Source organism: Carassius gibelio, chromosome B2, assembly GCF_023724105.1.
Source record: "Carassius gibelio isolate Cgi1373 ecotype wild population from Czech Republic chromosome B2, carGib1.2-hapl.c, whole genome shotgun sequence".
In the NCBI taxonomy this organism is placed as follows: Eukaryota; Metazoa; Chordata; class Actinopteri; order Cypriniformes; family Cyprinidae; genus Carassius; species Carassius gibelio.
In genome coordinates, this window is record NC_068397.1 from 16,626,417 (window position 1) to 16,645,364 (window position 18,948).

The 18,948-nt window shown below is 37.6% G+C and overlaps 1 protein-coding gene across 7 annotated transcripts in view; it reads left to right on the forward strand.

The window, feature by feature from the left end:
- Positions 1 to 9,202: 9,202 nt before the first annotated feature.
- tnika (TRAF2 and NCK interacting kinase a) overlaps positions 9,203 to 18,948 on the forward strand; it is an 88,735-nt gene continuing 78,989 nt past the window's right edge. For 3 of the 7 annotated variants that reach the window (XM_052547352.1, XM_052547354.1, XM_052547355.1), the window contains exon 1: positions 9,232 to 9,618. In XM_052547352.1, coding sequence (XP_052403312.1) covers positions 9,562 to 9,618 — 57 coding nt within the window. In that variant the 5' untranslated portion in view covers positions 9,232 to 9,561. Of the gene's footprint in view, positions 9,619 to 18,948 lie in introns of all 7 variants that reach the window. The other 4 variants (XM_052547356.1, XM_052547358.1, XM_052547357.1 and 1 more) reach the window with 3 other exon arrangements.

Here is an 18,948-nt window from a genome sequence, read left to right on the forward strand (position 1 = left end):
CCCAAATGTGCCTTATTGGACGAGACACCTGATAGAGAGCAGCTAACGTTAATGACATCCTCTGAGTGGAATCCTGTTCGGAGGTATTGAAATCAAGAGTGAAAAGAGTTGATAGATTATCTCTGTGACCTTAATGTCTTTTTATCGTTGATGGTCTAAAAGCCTTCAACCGACTCAATAGCATCCAGACCTTGAGCATTGGGTTTCTTCAAGAGCTACCTGGTCTATAGCTGAGCTGTCATGCCTCGCTAACTACATGTATCATTTGAAAACAGGATCACTGTCTCAATTACTGTGTACTGTAGTTCTCTGGTATTGTGCAATGGCTCATTAAACTGATTGTCCTCTTCTGAAATGAGAAAAGCAGTCTCTGGCAAATTTGCACTGATGTTCACAATTATTCCATATGAGTCCATATGTTAATATTTATGCGTTTTTGCACTGCTCATTATTCTCATAATATAAACAGATACAGTATTGCTACTGAAGTCTGCGATGCAATACAATGCTTTAACTAGTTAAGACGCTATCTATTTCAGCACAAAAACACAAGCAAGCATATTGATTTACAAACCAGAATAGAACGAGACTGTGATGCTGCTTTTATAACAGAATTTTAAAAATGTATATGAAGCAACTTGCATTTTAGACACAAAGCCACATCATAAACAACTGACTGTTAGCAACACCACTATATGGAGGCATTTTGTTCTTGAATGTTTAAAAATAAAATGTTTGAAAGCAACTTTAGGCCGATATGCTGCTGTATATTTGCGTAATAGTAATAGCTGTAATAGTAATTTCTCCAAGAAATAACATTAAACGTAGAAAAAGTTAGTCAAAAACATACTATACATTTCACAAACTCCCCTTTAACCGCAGCTAAGACACCTTCTTTATTTTTAGCTTAGCTGAATGGAACGCACAGGATTGTTGGATATCAAAGGCAGTGAAGGATGCCTCTATGCTGTCTTCAAAAGTCGATCAGATGAAGGTATCTCAGGAGACAGGAAGTGAAGATTTTCATTTTCAGATTTCAGATGCAGCCAGCGTGTTTTTTCCATAAAGCACTCTGCCCCTTTGCAGATTTTACCACTCACCAAACTAATACTCCAGTGGGAGTCATTCTTGTTATACTTATTGGAAGTCAGTGTACCACTAGAATAACTTTAAAAGTGATGTTTCAAGGTCAAAACAAAAGCGTACTGTTGCTTTAATGAATCACTCATAGAGACGACCACTTATCGCCACCTACTGGTGTATGATTACAGTAAGAGTCACTCAAAAAAGGCCCACCAGACGCGTAACAGTAACAACCTGCTCATCCGATCCGGTCCATAGCCAAATCTATTGTATAGAATATAATAGGTGAAAATGTTTCTGAATATCTTTTAATTGAAAGGGGATACTTTTAAAAATCTTAACAAAGCCAAATTGTGCAAGAGCCACACTTCAAAAAGTCCTCAGGATTAATTAAAAGTAGTTACAGTGAGTTAATAAATTATTATTAATTCATTAAAATAAAGTACTTAAATTTAACCTAATTAAATAAAATGCACTGAAGTCAACTTTTTCATCCTTCAATAACTATTGAGGACCATCCAATTCTGTAAATAACCCTGTGAATCATGAATTGTGCTTAATTATCATGGTTGATAATTAGCCTAATTTATTGCACTCCTATTTTCAGTAGGTGGCCTTTGACTGACGAGATCTATTGCTCTAGATGGAGCTTCAGAAGTTCATATGATCATTACATCTGTGCTGATCACTGGATCCACCCCATTCCAGTGTCTGCTTATATTTCAGCTTTTCCTGTTCTCCATTCCAGTTTTATGTAAGAAACCACCTCTTAACCCCAGGGCATACCTCCAACTGTGCCTTGTTGAATTTTTATTTCTTTTCTTTTTTTGCATTTTGAATTATTCATGTTTCTCTAAATGAGTAACTTTAAAAAAGTAATATCAATCTCCTAGGCTTGTCAAGGCAGCCTGCTGGTAGTTCACTCCTTTTTTTTCTACTTAAAATTGTTTTTTTTTCTTCTTCCATCTGTTACACTCTTTTTGTGGATTATAGTTAGTTTTTATTTCTGTAAAGCATCTTTATTACAATAACACTGTTTAAAAGGTGTAAATTGAATTTAAATGGAACTAAACAGGCCAGGAATTCCTTAAGGCTTTAGTTAATCTTCCTCTCAGCTGAATGAGTATCATCCATGCTTTTCTCCAATATTTTCTGAAACTAAAAGCTCATATTAACTTCGGCTGAGACAACCTACAAATTTTTTAAATTCAATCAGTTCAACTCAAGCCAGAGTTATAACTTGAATCTGGAAATCAGTGAAAAAGTGTCATCACTTTGTGTATCACATTTGCTTGGTGTCTGGAGTCTCAATTTAGCTTCACACAGTTTGCAGTGTCTCTCCTCTGTGATGTGCGGTAATTTGCTGTAACATTGCTATATCTCAGTTCACAGTAACAGCCAGGGGGCATAATAATGTACCTGACTTTCACAACCTGTTATTTCAAGGTAATAAGATGCAGCCGCTAATCCACAGTTATATGTTCCCCTGTATTAATGAAAAATGTTAAAAGCTGCTAAACGGGAAGTATTTCAGAATTTAAAGGTAACATCAAAACACGCTCAGATTAAACATGTCTGTACATGCGCTCCTCACAACATGTATTCAGTGTGCCACTCTAAATCAGTTGGAACTAAATTATGGTGTTAACCTTTAAAGACCTACAACATTTTGGGGCGCCTGACACATCTGCACTTTTCTTTGTTTTTCAGACCTATTCTAGCAGTCAGCATCAAGTGCCATATATAGTTAGAAACAGGAGAACTTACAGTTTATGAGTCGATAACAATATTGTAATAAATGGCTATAGCTTGCTTGGGGAATAGTATATGTAAACACAATTTTATTGGGAAGTGTAAAACACCCCGACACAACTTTCTAAAGAAAAATATCCTAACTTTTTTCTGTTTGAATACACAGTAAAAAACACCCAGCTGTTGCTTGCATTTTTCTTAAAATTCTGTAATTTAATTCATTCTTAGAGAAAACGAAAGGAAAATTGAGACTTAGTTAAACGGATTAGACTAGTTAAACAGAAAAACAAACCTATAACCTATAATTATGTCAGTTTACACGCGATTGTTAAGAAGTCAAAAAACAATGTATTTAAAGGGATAGTTTACCCAAAAGTATTTTTTTTTGTCATTCATTCACCCTCATGTCATTCCAAACTTTAAGCCTTTGTTCATCTTTGAAACACAAATTAAGATATTTTTGATGAAATCCGAGAGCTTTCTGACCCTCCATAGACAGCAACGTAACTACCTCATTCAAGGCCCAGAAAGGTAACGTTGTTAAATTAGTCCATGTGACAACTGTTGTAAACCATAATTTTATGAAGCTAAGAGAAAACTTGAGAGAATAGACTCTACCTAGTTACATTTCCCACTTTGACCAGCATTCCCACCATTCGAAAATGAACCATGGATTTACAAATGAAACCATTGTAACCACAAATTGACCATGGTATTTGAAGTACAACTGTGGTAATACAGATGGAAATGGTAATCAGTCCCCCTAAAATCATGGTTACTATAATAAAACCTGGGTTCATTTTTGTAAGGATTGCTCTAATCTCTTACAATGCCACCTGGTGGACTGCAGTACAAATAACCGTATAAGTGCAGTATTGTATATAATCTGGACATTGTGAGTACTGGCATTATCCCCAAGCAGTGATACTATACACACTCTCCACAGAACTGCGAATGTAAGTTTTTTTATAGCAACTTTTTACCTTTATCTCATCTGAACAGGCTCTTCGTGGACAGGGATCGATCCCTAGAGTTGAGTCTAAACCAGCTGCATTTTTCACTGTCATTAATGGATAGTCTGAAAGGGCATATCAAGACTGTAGCAGATTCCATGCCTGTACAGTACATGCTGCCTACGGTAGATATCACCTAAAGATGTGTCCCCGAGGGCCCGCTGCCAAGAGCTAAGTGCTGCATACTGACGCTGCTGAATACACAAGCTGACTGCAGTGTGCCATTGCAGCAAGGAATTTAGGTAAGAAAACAAGAGTAACTCTAACGGTTGTAATGCCTTGACATGAGCACCAAACAATGGGAGGAACAAAAGAAAAAGATCTGTGGCAAATCTGTCTCCGTTATTTTATTTCATCATCCAGCTCTGCCAAGGGAAGTGATTGAGCTTGTGAATATATATTGTTTACAAGGACAAATTCTATAAATAAATAGATCATAATAATAAAATGAAGAAAACCGTCTTAGTCTCAGTCTTAGACTAGCTGAAAATAAAGATATGTGCAAAACTATGCTAAGATAGTTTTTGCCAAGAGAGGTGAATCATTGCAGCCGGATGTCACAAAATTGTCCGACATAAGCAGGGTTGCTTAATAAGAAGGTCTGGGCTAGCATATTTAGGAAAATTGCTTAAAAATAATATATGCTTTCCATGGTTTTCTAGCTGTACACAGTTTCCCGTGTCTTTCCTGTAAGGCGTGTGGTAATTCACTGTAAAACTGCAATGCTATTTCACAATTTACGGTAACAGCCAAGAGGCAGAATGATGTACCTGACATATAACCATCAATAATTTTCCCTTTCATATCTGAAAACGCTTGGGTTAAAAATACATTTTTGTTTGCTTGAACACGTGGGTATACTTGACCACTGCTAGAAGTTATATTTTATTTATTTCTTGAAAAAAAAAAAACAATGATGCCAGATTACTATATAATAAGTGGACATGACAACACAGCACTGAATGCAGCTTTGACCAGGATTCCTTAGACTCTCTCTCTTACAGTATATGGAAACTCTTTCTTCACAGCCCAGCACAAATCACTCTTCTGTGTTTTCAGTGCACACATTGTTGGTTATATTTGGTATTGCAGGCTGAAGAATCATGCGCATTTGGTTGTAAAAAAGCTCTTTCAGTCCATCCCATGGAGCTGAAAGGCTTTCTTGTTGTCCGCGGACTGCCCAAATGCCCTTTCTTTTCACATTCGAGTCTTCTATAGCAGACTCCTGATTTCTTTTTATTCCATGACAGCCTTTGAATGATAGCAGAGAAATTGCAAAAGACAAACCAGTCTGCTGATTCAGGTATGAATTGGGGGTATGTTTCTACTGCAGAAGCACCTTCTGGGGAAACAGTTGCTCAACAAATACTTGCTAGAAATGTAACACAGTATCCACCTGGAATATTGTAGGATTTGTGCTTCCTTCTGATACAAATTCAGATACATAGGTGGGACACATTGGGACACATTAGGTGGGACAAATTTCCCAGGAAATCCCTCTTCATTGATCATTGTTTAATTAACAAGGCAAATATCTCTCTTTTTATTTTGCCTACAGTAGGTAACCACCAGGGGGAGACAGTTTGGTTATCAACCCCAATTGCTCTCAGTGGCTATTTGTCCAGTTCGGGTGGAACTATACCTATTGAAGTCACCTTGGATTAAAGCATCTGCAAATCTCCATCCTGGTGTGTGATATATGGAATACAAGCTATGTTAATATAGTACATTTTCCTTGAATCCTTTTTATAACATCGTTATTTTTCTAATATTGCTAAATGGTGTTTAAATTCTTATTTGTGCTTAAAAAAATGTTATGTACATTTATTGAATTGTTGTCGCTTGGCACACCTGCGTCATGACGTCATCGCACGTTTCAGTAGGTGGCGCGCCCGTGATGTGCTTCATTCAGAGTAAATACACCATCACAGAAGTCATCACGGCTGCGCTCTCTTTTTAATTTTTCATGTTTATCATACTTCTTTTCAGGTAATCGCAAAATAAGATGCACAAAATAGACTTCTGTTTAAACATAAACTTTAGTGCGATACTGATGATGTATGTATGTTAAAAGCAGTTTGGTCCAATATACTGATAGTATGTCATGAGTTTAGAAGGCCTGAGCACATGGATAGCGTGAGTGCCTCGCGATTAGCGCGATAGCCATTCTATGTCATACATGGCCAGTATGGAGTTATTTGTGTTCATTAACGTTCATGGTGTTGTGGCAGACTTATGAGTTATGCATTACGTTTATCTTGATCTTTCATGTGTCTTTATTATAAAAAATACATTGGATATGAGTAAGTGAACAGCGTTTAGCAGTGAACATGTGGTTAATATTCCAGCTGTATTCGTGTGTCATCAATTTATTTTCTGTAATTTCATCGTTAAGGGTAAATATTAATTAAGATGTTCTATATCATTTGGTGCTTATGTGTACATTCTGAATACTGTATCCTGTTTTTAGAAAAAGCATGCGATTTGAGTGTCACAGTGTCAGTTGTAACTGACATGGCTTTTTTTTCTGAGACTACAACATGTGAACATGTGATAGTTTGTTAACCAGTTGATTACATTTTCTTATTCCTTCTATTGTAATGGGAAGTGTTTGAGGTCACTCATTTATTTTACATTCAGTTATTACTGGGAAAGAGTGATACATGTGTTCATACTATATGCTGAACTTTTGTTATATGCATATGTTTGTTTTATTGATTCAGAGTAAATACACCATCACAGAAGTCATCACGGCTGCGCTCTCTTTTTAATTTTTCATGTTTATCATACTTCTTTTCAGGAGTACTACAGGTGCACTGAATTCACCCTGTTTCTCTCTAAACTGGAGGCATCAAAAAGAGATAAACATGCAAAAAGGGGTACTCAAATAAATATAAATGATCATATCTATTTGGAAACACATTTTGGTTTCATGAAAAGCCAATCAATGAGCTACTTGCATCAAAAACAGTGACGTTTTAAGCAAACTGTGATCTTTGACCTCAAAACAATCACATGAAAGTAATAATGTGGAGCTGTGTATTTGATGTGATCTTTTCAAGTAATACAAGTTACATTAAGGATGTTGTTTAATCACTAATAGGTAGGGGTGTAACGGTTCACAAAATTCACGGTTCGGTTCGATACGATACACTGATGTCACGGTTCGGTTCGGTTCGGTTCGATACGTTTTAGATACAGCAAAATGTAAAAACATCTCAACTTTTCAGAATGCCGCAAGCGCACCGCGGGTCATGTGACAAGAACCAACCAATCAGCTTCATCCTTTCCCGTAACAACGTTGAGAGCTCAGCCAAGATGAAGGAACAGCTGTTCACAGTTGTATATGGATTGCAATTTTGAAATAAATTTAGTAGCAGAGCTACTGCAAGCGATTTTTAGAGCTGCAAATCCATTTATCCTTCGCTGAAATTTCCGCGTCTCATGGAGAGAGCACGTCATTGTTGCTTAGCAAAGACAGACGCCTCATGAGCGCTTCTGCCCGAGCGCTTTGGAAAGGAGGAGAAAGACGCGCTTAGCGTTTTCCATGCGTTTTTAGGCACGATATGTGAACGGCCCCCTAAGGCGCTCGCTCACTCAGCACACGCTGAAGGCTCGTTGCAAAATGTCTAATGCATTTAACAGACCAGAAATATAAGATCCTAAAATAACCAACAGGTCTGGTGTTTGGGTTGGATTCCCTGTAAGCTATAGTTTCTAAATGCTGCAGGGATAGTTTGCTGCGTGCATGTTTCTCCTTTTTTTCGTCTTTTCCCAGATAGTACTGACGCATATATCCCAGATATTCCCGCTGTTTTTTTTTTTTTTTTTTGTAATCCCGCTGGTGTACCCTGTCATGTTGCAGATGCGACATACCGTTGTTTTTTTATCCACCACTCTCTTGCCATCACCATTATAGCTTAAAGGGAATCCAAAGTGCACCCAAACACCAGACCTGTTGGTTATTGGAGGATCTTCTCATTTCTAGTCTGTTAAACGCATTGGCTATTTTGCAACGAGCCTTCAGCGTGTACTGAGTGAGCGAGCGCCTGCTGAGTAGCCTAACATAAACATATAAGATTGTGTTTTTTTCTTCTTCGGGAGTGTCAGGGGCGTTGCCTGTTACGTTGTTTGGGTTATTGGGCTACCTTGTTGAATGCATATCATTATATTTCTTTCTCTCTCTCTTTTTTTTTTTTTTTTCAAATATAATTAATTACTCCAACGAACCGTTCGGTATACATAATGCGTACCGCGTACCGAACCGAAAGCGTCGTACCGAACGGTTCAATACGAATACGCGTATCGTTACACCCCTACTAATAGGCAATGATAACCAAATTAACAACTGCTAATGATGTTGAAAATAGTTTCCTTTTAACAGTTCATCAGTGGTGTTTAGCAAAATCTCTTAAAGCAAAATGCAGTAGCCGAAAGTATAAACAATTTTGTTCTTCAACATTTATGAAATATGTTTTTACAGATGATTTATATGAGTAATAGACTCACTCCTCTAATGTCAAGCCAGGACTGAACATGTCTTGTCTCTTGACTGGTGTGTTAGCCTGCAACAAATCAGGAAAGCAGAACATGTAAGGAGTTCCTAAGAAGTGGATTAAACAATTATATAGGTCAAGTTTCCAAGCAGAAATGTTCAGCTGAATTACATGGTGGCTGTGCCAGACTTCAGTGGTTTGGATGAAAATGAGGATAATCTATTCCTTTTAATAGAAACAACAACAGATTAAAATGAGGGAAATCACCCTGTATTTTGAATTAAATTACATATTTCTTGTAGACCCCAATTTTTTATTTTATTTTTTAATTAAAAGAATGAATACAATTGGTTTATTGTTACTATTCTAAAACGTCCGAAAATAACTAAATCTGGTTGACATTTTATATGCTTGAAAACAGAGTTGCACAGTTCTTGGGAAACATCAAACGCAGAGGTGACTTTTGGATGTTATCATCTGCTGATTACATCTGATTCATCCCTTATTTATACGACACGGAAACTGTATCAATATGGTAAACAAGTGAAAATGCACCTGAAGGAATGTCAGCTAGATTTGGTCCTCAACCAAGAAGATCTGTCATGGAAACATGCTTAAAATCCCTTCAAGCGTTCCTAAGAACCACTTAAGATAACTGCATACAAAAGGGCAGCATAACCCAGAATAATGAGATATGATAATGTATTCCTTTTAAATATAAAAACTTAACATAAAGTTAAGTATGACGAAAGGCTCGGGGCAATAGAAATGCAGCTTGCAAAGGAAATATTGCATGTTTCTTGTAACAGTGAACAGTGGAAGCAAACAAATGGACAGATAGGCGGTACTAGTGACGCTGGCTCCGCCCCGTCTTTTAGCCACTCCCACACATCTGATTGATGCTGCTACTCTCAAGACAAGCGGCGTTGAGATTTCAGCGACAGTTAGAGACCAAAAGATGAGTAGATCCTGCTGAAAAACATGCTGTCCTTAGACCACACGATTTTTCTGTTTGCTGGGGTCAAATCCAAGTGAAGTCTAGCAAAAGCATCGTTGGAATCCAGAGTTAAAAGACGGATTGTACTACAATAAGCGCGAGCGATCAGCGAGTCGAGATTTGAACGCGCTGCTGTAGGAGATCAGCCGACGGCTGCCTGAGATCTATTCAACAACATTTCTTTGTTTCTCTGTAATTCCGTTTTTCTTTCGTCTTTAATATGGCGAGCGATTCTCCGGCTCGGAGTCTGGATGAAATAGACCTCTCCGCGTTAAGGGTAAGTTATGTATCCGTTATTATTCCTTTATTGGAGATGCTCATTGATGTCTTTTGGTGTTGCGGTTGCGCCGTAATGGCAGGTGTAACAATCAGTACAATAGTAGAAATGGAGTAAAACGCAAAATAACGACTGAACGAACAGCGACAAGACGTTTTGTTTCTCAAAGAACTGTTACCTTTTTGTTCAGTCGATAAGAAGCTGCGGAGGGTTGCATTTATTAGATCAAATAGCTGCTTTTTGAAACTTATTACAAATTATTGCAGAAAATGTCAATGAACTAACTGATCCGGTTAATAAAACAACACTCCATATCCAATATCCTGATTTCGACCGTCTTTTTTCTTTGGTATTGTTTGTGTATTGTACATGTTGTACTAGGCTGTTATGTTAAAGTAGACCTACACGCTTACTGCTTCTCTTATAACCATTTGTTTTATCAGGAATGTTATGAAACAGTGACAAGGAAAAAGATAAATCTTTACTAGCAGTCTAGTTTTAACGCCAAGTTCTTTAACGTGATTGTGGTCATGCTGATTTATTACATTTTTGAAAAACGTCGGCAAAAAATTATTCGTAACGAACAAAAAAATATTCTAGAATATTTCATATGACTAATAAATACATATAGTATCAACACACACACCTACATAATGGTCTATCATTATTTTCCGATAAGTTTTGAAACATTTTTCAATGTTTTTTTTTTTTTTTGTCGTACATTTGTCATACATTTAATTACATAATGCCATGAAGTCATGGCGAGGTTTTATGATTATTCTTATTTTTAATTTATTTATTTATTTATTTATTTTTATCAGGGTAAACATGCCTTTTCATAAAAAAAGAAAAGAAAAAAAGGTCGAAGTATTTTTGTCACATGGCCACAAAATGGCTTCCTGCATGTTGATTATGGCACCCTGACTTTTGAAGTTTTATTTTTTATTTTCCTAATTTAAATACTATGTTGTTGTAAACAACAAAATTGTATATATATGTATATATGAAAATGATCATATCTCATTATTCTGTGTTATGCTGCCCTTTTGTATGCAGTTATCTTAAGTGGTTCTTAGGAACGCTTGAAGGGATTTTAAGCATGTTTCCATGCCAGATTTGCTTGGTTGAGGACCAAATCTACTGTAGCTGACATTCCTTCAGGTGCATTTTCACTTGTTTACCATATTGATAGTTTCCGTGTTGTATAAATGAGGGATGAATCATATCTAATCAGCAGATAATAACATCCAAAAGAAGTCACCTCTGCTTTTGATGTTTCCCAAGAACTGTGCAACTCTGTTTTCAAGCATATCAAATTTCAACCAGATTTAGTTATTTTCTGACATTTTGGGAGTGTAACAATAAACCAATTATAGTCATTCCTTTTAATTTCCAAAAAAAAAGGTGTCTTCAAGAAATATATAAATTTCATTCAAAATTCAGGGTGATTTCCCTAATTTGTTGTTGTTTCTATTAAAAGGAATACATTATCCTCATTTCCATCCAAACAACTGAAGTCTGAAATTTATAATTGAAAACGCATTCGTTACAGCAGAAGAATTGCATGTTTGATTTGCGTTTTATTGTATTCATAAAAGAAGTAATAGATCACCCCCACCACCACCACCACCACCAAAAAACAAAACAAAAAAAACAGCACATCATTTACCCAAATCATGTTTTTATTCCACAGTTCGTTCAATAGAAACAAATTTGATCTTGCTGTGTGGTGCTGCAGGATCTATCCGTGTCCAGCCGGGAAACAGCGTGCCATATGCATGGCTTGATAAATGCTCAAATCCTTCTAATGCCACCAAATTACTCGCAGCATGTTTTCCAGCGACTTCTGAGTGGATAAACTGGGTTACTTCCTAACAAGGCTCAGTTTTTGTGTGTCGCTCCTCGGATTATAAAAACTGTGTCAGTCTGTCTAATTAGTGCGAGCGCGTATGTGCGTTGTCCTGTAGCTCAACTGGTAGCGCATGCAGCTGGCATGGCCTCTAGGTCATGGGTTTGGTTCCTAGGGAACATAAATAAGATAAATGCATCTGCTAAATGCATACACGTAAGTGTGAAAATATCTATACGTCTCATGACGAATGTGTTTGATAAGTGAATTAGGCACAATATAACTGGATGGGCAGTTTAAGGACGCCCATATGGTGAGGCACAGTTTCACAGCAGCCGTAAACCAATTACCCTGTGTGCTGTAGGATCTAATAAGCTAAAGGGATGCACGTGAAGTGCTCTTCTTTCACTGCTCGCGAGGCTAAGTAGCGCGTGGGATGGAAAGATTACTGCAGATAGCCCTTTGAGTGCTTTTGATTTGGCCATCCATTGTTGTCTGGTGCATTAGCTACACCTTCCCTGCCTCCTCACACATGGATCTGTTTGCATCTACATGCTTTAGCTCTACAGATCACATGATGCCCCAGATGTCGCTCATATTTTGAATGGGATTAGGTTAAATGTTAATCTCCGTTTCATACAAGCCACGCTCTCTGGCCTTCACCGAAGCAGGTTGATATGGAAGAAGTGAGTTTTACAGGCTGCTCGCGTCACTTCCTATCGGTCGATCTCAGTCGGTGGGGAAAATGCAGATTGTATTGAAAAAAACAAGGGTTATGATTTGTCTGATTGAGCACGTCGGTCTGTACTTGAGTCGAAACAGACATTTAGGTGCTGACATGACCTTATTTTTGCTGTCTGTCCAGAACCCTCACTTATTTGTTTATAAAATGTCATCGGTGCACCTGGGAATGAATCCTTTGCTTTTATCTTACCGTTCATTTAAATGTAGACTGTTGAGTGTGATTTCTCGCTCATGTTGTGTTTGAGCGAGAACGGAAATAGGTCACCCAGAAGCAGCGCGCTGACATGTGCAGTAGTGGGGAAACATTTCAGTGCAGCACATGCTCAGATGGGCCATTCATAAACTCTTTCTCTGGAACAGAAGCGGAGGTCTGTGTCCCACATACATGGGAGCCATGTTTGGCATCACCTGGTCAGCCTCACCTAGTCCTTAGGGACGACATCTTAAAACGAGCTTCTGTGCTCGGACCAGAAACCTTGAAATGAGATCCATGCCCTTTCTGTTTGTTGTCTGGCCATTTTTAGCTCCAAACACAAGTAGCGAGGACCTTAGTTTGTCGAGGGGTCGTGTACCGCTCAACGTTTTGATGCGGGTCGTCAGAACGACCTTCGTTCACCCATATTAATGAGGCAGTGTTTTTCTTGACGCAGACGAGGTTTGTTTTACTCGTGGCTTTGACAGGCATGCGGTTTAGCCGTAGAAAGGGGCCCTGTTCAGTCAGCTGTAGCAAGACTCAAGGTTAAGTCCTTTTAAAACAGGATATGGGCCAATGATTTGACGGTATTTTATTTGATTCAAAAATACATTTAGAATGGCATTCATACTCCACATGCAATGACTTGGTTCTAGAGCCACTAAAGTAAAAGTAAAAAGGGAAAAATATAAGCGTGATGCAACTATGATGCAAATTATTATTTTGTAATATTTCATAATTATAATCAAGAACCTTTTGTCATTTTTTTTTTCATTTTTAGAATTTTGTTAACATTGCTTATTAATATAATAAAAGGAAAACACTGTTAAGTATTCCAAAATCTTGTGGTGAGATAAACACGAAAAAATTTGGCTTTAGTTAGTATATTTTTATTATGATTTAAAGTAATAGATTTATTTTTAGTTCTCTAAATTGATGATAATAAGAGATGTTTCCTGAGCACCAAATCAGCATATTACACTGATTTCTGAAGGATGATGTGACACTGAAGACTGGAGAAATGACTGCTGAAAATTTTACTTTGCTTCACAGGTATAAATTGCATTTTAAAATCTAGCCGAATAGAAAATTGTCACATTCAAAATATTTTTTTGTTTTTGACCAAATAAATGTCTTTTAAAAAAAGAAAGATTTTTACCATCTCCAAACTTTTAGAATTTAGATGTTGTATGGTGCAAATATATTTACTTTTTTTACTTAATACACCACAGCACATTTTTTTAATAATTAAATAGAAATTCAAAACCACATTAAACCAAAATAATGCACAAAATACATTTCTATAAACTTGTCATCAGTGTTAAACATTTCCTTATAATTTGGACATTCTTATATGCCACAGACCCATTCATGATAAAATGGCACGAATGGAGCTGCGCTGCTTGGTGGGACTTTTTTTTTTTTAATATGGCTTGGAGTTAGGCCTTAAGATACTGCTTTCATTCAAACATCCTCTCAGTTTGAGTCTCTGTGTGCTTTTCTTTCATTCAGCAGCTCGGTGGGTTAAAGGAACAGTGCTGGGTCCGGTGCTGTCAGGGCCAGGTGGTGCGCCGTCTGCTTCCCTCTCACCTGACTTCCATACGCTCTGCTCCGCATGTGCAAAAGTGTAGGATAGAGAGATGACGAGATCATACCTGCGCTCCTCAAAGAGCAGCAGTGACAAGACTCTGCGGGTGACAGCGTGGGGTCTGGTGTCCTCCCCGGGTGTGCATGTGTGCTGTTTTGTGCACCTCTTGTTTTGTGGGGGAATTATGTATGTGTTGGTCACTTGCTGTCACACCCTGCCACTCCAACTGCATTTTATTCAATGCCATTCTGCCCGCGGATGTCTTATATAACTTTATTTTTAAATGCACGCCACACCAAGAAAGGAAAATGCATAGTTGTTGATAATGGTCTGAACTGCCAGTTCTGGCAAAGCCACATCAAGACGCTCAAACTAAGGGTTGCAGAGAGCCATCTCACCTCATGCTTAGCCTAGTGCTGGTGTGGTTAAAAGTGCTAGTGGGTTTTAAGTTTGCCGTTGGCCCATGCCCTGCAGTGTTAACTGTCCTGAATCTCCTCTCCCATCCTCCATCTCTCCGTCACTCTGCCCTCCAGCAGACGTCCACTGACCCATTTCCTGTCTTCACGCTTAAGCGCAATTGCTGACTTATGTAGTTTAATTTAGCTAGATGTAAATGGTACACCTCGCTAGTTGACTGTTAAGTGGTCTTTATATGTCATTACACACTTTCTTACATGGTTTATAGTTTAAGTAAATGCTAGCTGGGACACTGTCAATGGAAAGAGAAACTTCTTATGAAAGTGAGTGTGACACTTTCTTGAATAGTTCAATGTCCTGAACTATAATTAGCAAATTATCAAATGTTTGTAGATTAGTAACATGCACCAGTTATTAATGAGTTTCTACAAGTCTGTTGAAACTCGCTAGTAATCTAATGTAGTAATCTGGCAAGTTTGTGTTATGCACAGCACAAGTCACAGTGTTTTTGTAAAATTAAAATCGCTTGCAGAATCATTCACCACAAACTTGCTTTCCTCTCATTGATATCGATATACTTATAGATCAGTGAACACGTCACCACTCGTGTATCATCCAGAATTAAATACAGCGTGGCTCTGCTATAACTCATAATTATAACTCCAATTTCCAATTCCGCTTGCGGGGCACAAGATTAGCAAGGCCATGTGGGTGGGAAAAATAACAATTATATTTCAGCCTAACATATTTCCTTCCAATCAATTTCTGTTAGATAGGTCCTGCCCTATACTTATTTCCCACTGAATATGCTACATTACCCCACTCTCTAACATAAAGCGTGCAGATACCACAACATTTTAAGTACACTTCAATAGATGTGGTCCCTGTTAAGCGATGATCTTACATGGATTTTATGTGAGTAGTAACAGAGTCTGTCACCTGTGAAGTGTAACCTCTTATGAGTCACTTTTGAATGAGAGTATGACGGTCTCTTGAGTCTCTAAATGCAAATTAACAAACTTTTTGTGAAGTATTTTGCATTGATAATTTAGTTCTTAGTTGCAGTAGAAAGAAATCATTCAGCAATGCTCTGTGCAAGAGTGTTGATCTAGTCTGTTGGTCTGAGGCAGCGCTCCAGACTTCCACTGCTTGTGTTCATTGGGATTGGCGGTTTAGGATGTTAGCAAAAATAGATGCCTGCCTCCCTTGATTGGAAATGAGCTTTGGCGCCCAGATTGGGGTTTTGGAGCCAAAGGTTTGTGTTATCGCTGTGGTATTGATCAGCGGTTCAGCGGTTGTGTATTGATGTCAGAATCATCTTCTTCATTTGCCTTTTACGTGACTCATTGGCTTGTGAAGACTAAAAGATGGCTCGAGCCTCCTAACCCGCCATAGACGCATTGTTTTATGGTGCATCATATGTTTGGGAGCAAAAATGGGTTGAGAAAGGCCTAAAGGCAGGTTGTGCATTCATCAGGTGCTCTACAATGGAATCCATAATTAGCGTGCAAACACCCTTGTTTCTTGTCTGGCAACTTTCTCTGGGATCACAGCTAAATGTGTATTGACAGTTAGAGATCTAGGTAAAGGAGAAAATATTTTGAGTGCTCACTGTAACTATATAGTGTTATGACCAAATTGTTAAATTACAGCATCCGCGTAGTATGTGGCCCTGCACCATGAAACCAGTCTTAAGTGTCAATTTTTCGAAATTGAGATTTACACAACATCTGAAAGCTGAATAAATAAGCTTTCCATTGATGTATGGTTTATTAGGATTGACACATTTGGCTGAGATACAACTATTTGAAAATCTTGACTCGGAGTGTGCGTCAAAAAAAAAAATACTGAGAAAATCGCCCTTGAAGTTGTCCAGATGAATTCTTAAAAATGCATAGTTTTTATATATTTACAGGAAATTTACAAAATATCGTCATGGAGCAGGATCTTTACTTTAAAGGTCCCATGACATGGATTATTTCCTTTTCTTTAAATGCTTTTTAATGTTTTCTTAGGTGTATTTATATTGTTACTATGATTTTTACATTTAAAATTTAGAAATAAAAAGCATTTTTATATCCTGACATTAGCCCTCTGGCTTGAATGCTCTGTTTGAAGGGGCGTGTCTGCTGTGAGACTACCAGAGCAAACCACAACTGTTGTGATTGGCTGACATCTTTGCATTCGAAATCCATATTACATGTGAAACCCCTCTCAAATATATATATATTTTACTATTACAGCTGTCGAGATTAACGAATCGTGGAAGTGTTGATTATATAATTATTTTTTCGATCTTTTCCCCATCACATGAAAGGCTGCAGTGATGAGCATTGAGTAGACAGAGTCTGTTTATCGCGTGGATGCAGAGATCTCGTCATTATTGCAACACGTTTTCTCTCACAAAATGCTTTCACCACAGCTAACAGCAAACACATGAGTACAGTAAGAGCTCTGTTGTGCAGCATAATAGCGTCATTCATTGTAACGGCAGTTTGGGCAAGTGTGCAGATATACTCGCGATGTGTAACAGCTCCGGAAAAAAGCGAGCGTTCTTTGATCGCTCTCTGTAGTTAAATCACAATTTAAATAACAGATTTGTTTCATGCTACTAAGAGAAACAACGTGAAGATGATCGTTTAGTCACTGGCTTGATTCACTGATGCATAAACAGCACTAAACGATTTAGAAAGAAAGTCTGTGTGAACTTAAATAATTAGCTACACATCAGAAATCACTGATCACAGATCAGGCGTTAATGAACACTGTTACTCACTGTTTGTGCCAGTGCCGTCGAATCCATATCATAAAAGTCTGTTTGAAACGCCTGTGTTGACATTGCGACTGAATTATATGTAAATATTTGGGCGGGCAAAGCAGAGAAAGGGGAGGTAACAATTCTCGTTACAACGTCACAACGAGGAGATTCAAGATCAGCCCGTTTGAGCTAACATTTTCTCAAAGGCAGAGAAAGATAGAAAAATCTCAATTTACACAGATTCAAATTTCTAGAAACTTGGGGAGCATATACAGGCTAGGGGAACTCATATTAATGTTAAAAAACCTCAGAAAGTGACATTTTCATGTCATAGGACCTTTAATATCCTAATGATTTTTGGCATAAAAGAAAGTTTATAATTTTGACCCATACAATGTTCTTTTGGCTATTGCTTATAATATACCCCAGTGACTTAAGACTTCACCAAAAATGAAAATTGTCATCTTTTACTCACCCTTTTGTCATTCCAAACTGATGATAATAGTTTGTTTCAAATATACTAAACAAAATTGTAAACGCGACAGTTTTTTTTGCCACCATTTTTCATGTGCTGAACTCAAAGATATAAGATTTTTTCTATGCACACAAAAAAACGCACACAATTTTTCTCTCAAATATTGTTTACAAATCTGCCTAAATCTGTGTTAGTGAGCACTTCTGCTTTGTGAGATAATCCATCCTCCTCACAGGTGTGGCATATCAAGAAGCTGATTAGACAGCATGATCATTGCACAGGCATTTATTAGTTTTTACTTGTTGACTTTTGGAGCACATCCTGCTCTATATTATAGCATATCATATTACATACTAATAGCGGTGGAAATGTATCTGTAGTACAGTATTGCATACCATAACATGCTAATTATTACAGTCCTTTACATTTGCCACATCATTATAAATGAGTCTTTTGAGCACTTTTGTGTATTTTTATATGTGACCTACCAATATAGCCTGATTCTGTGTCATTATAAATAGCACGTAAATGTAAGTTTGTTGTGCTCACATTTTTCCTGTGGCATATAAAATATGGATGTAGAGAGATAGATTTGTGTGTGTGTGGCAGAGGAAGTCAGGCATAATGAAATGTTTGGAGCAAACGGCATCTATTGTAATCCAGAGCCAGTGTCAAGCAGACTGATCATCCAGAAAATGAAGAGCAAAAAGATAGAGACTGTGGACACCCCAAACACCTGCTCTGAATGTCCAAAATCAGCTGCACCCCTTCCCTACAAACTCCACTGATGTATGATGGTTTAAAAGAATAGTTCACACAGCAATGAATAATTTACTCACCCTCATGTTGTTCCAAACCTCTATGACTTACTTTCTTTTGTGGAATGGAAAATTAGATATTCTGACGACTCATTTGGCCACTCTTTTCCAAGCAGTGGGAACTGGTGATTTCAAGATGGCAAAAAATATCCACTGAGAACCCCAGAAATGTGAAAAGGGTTGATAGATTTGTCTGAGAAACAGACTGAAACTATTCATATATTCATTGAAAACCTGTAAACAAATCATTGAATCAGTGAGTCAACTCAGGAGCTGAATTAGTTTGATTCATACGATTCATTCAGATTTCCAACTGTGAATTAAAAGAATGACTTTTAATGATTTGAAGGTCGGTATTTGCTCACATGAACTAGGATAGATTTTTAACAGGGTTTGGAACAACATGAGAGTGAGCATAATTATGAACATTTAAATTTTTGAGGCAACTATCCCTTTAATAGTGTCGTGGCAGCTGTTCACCTTATAAA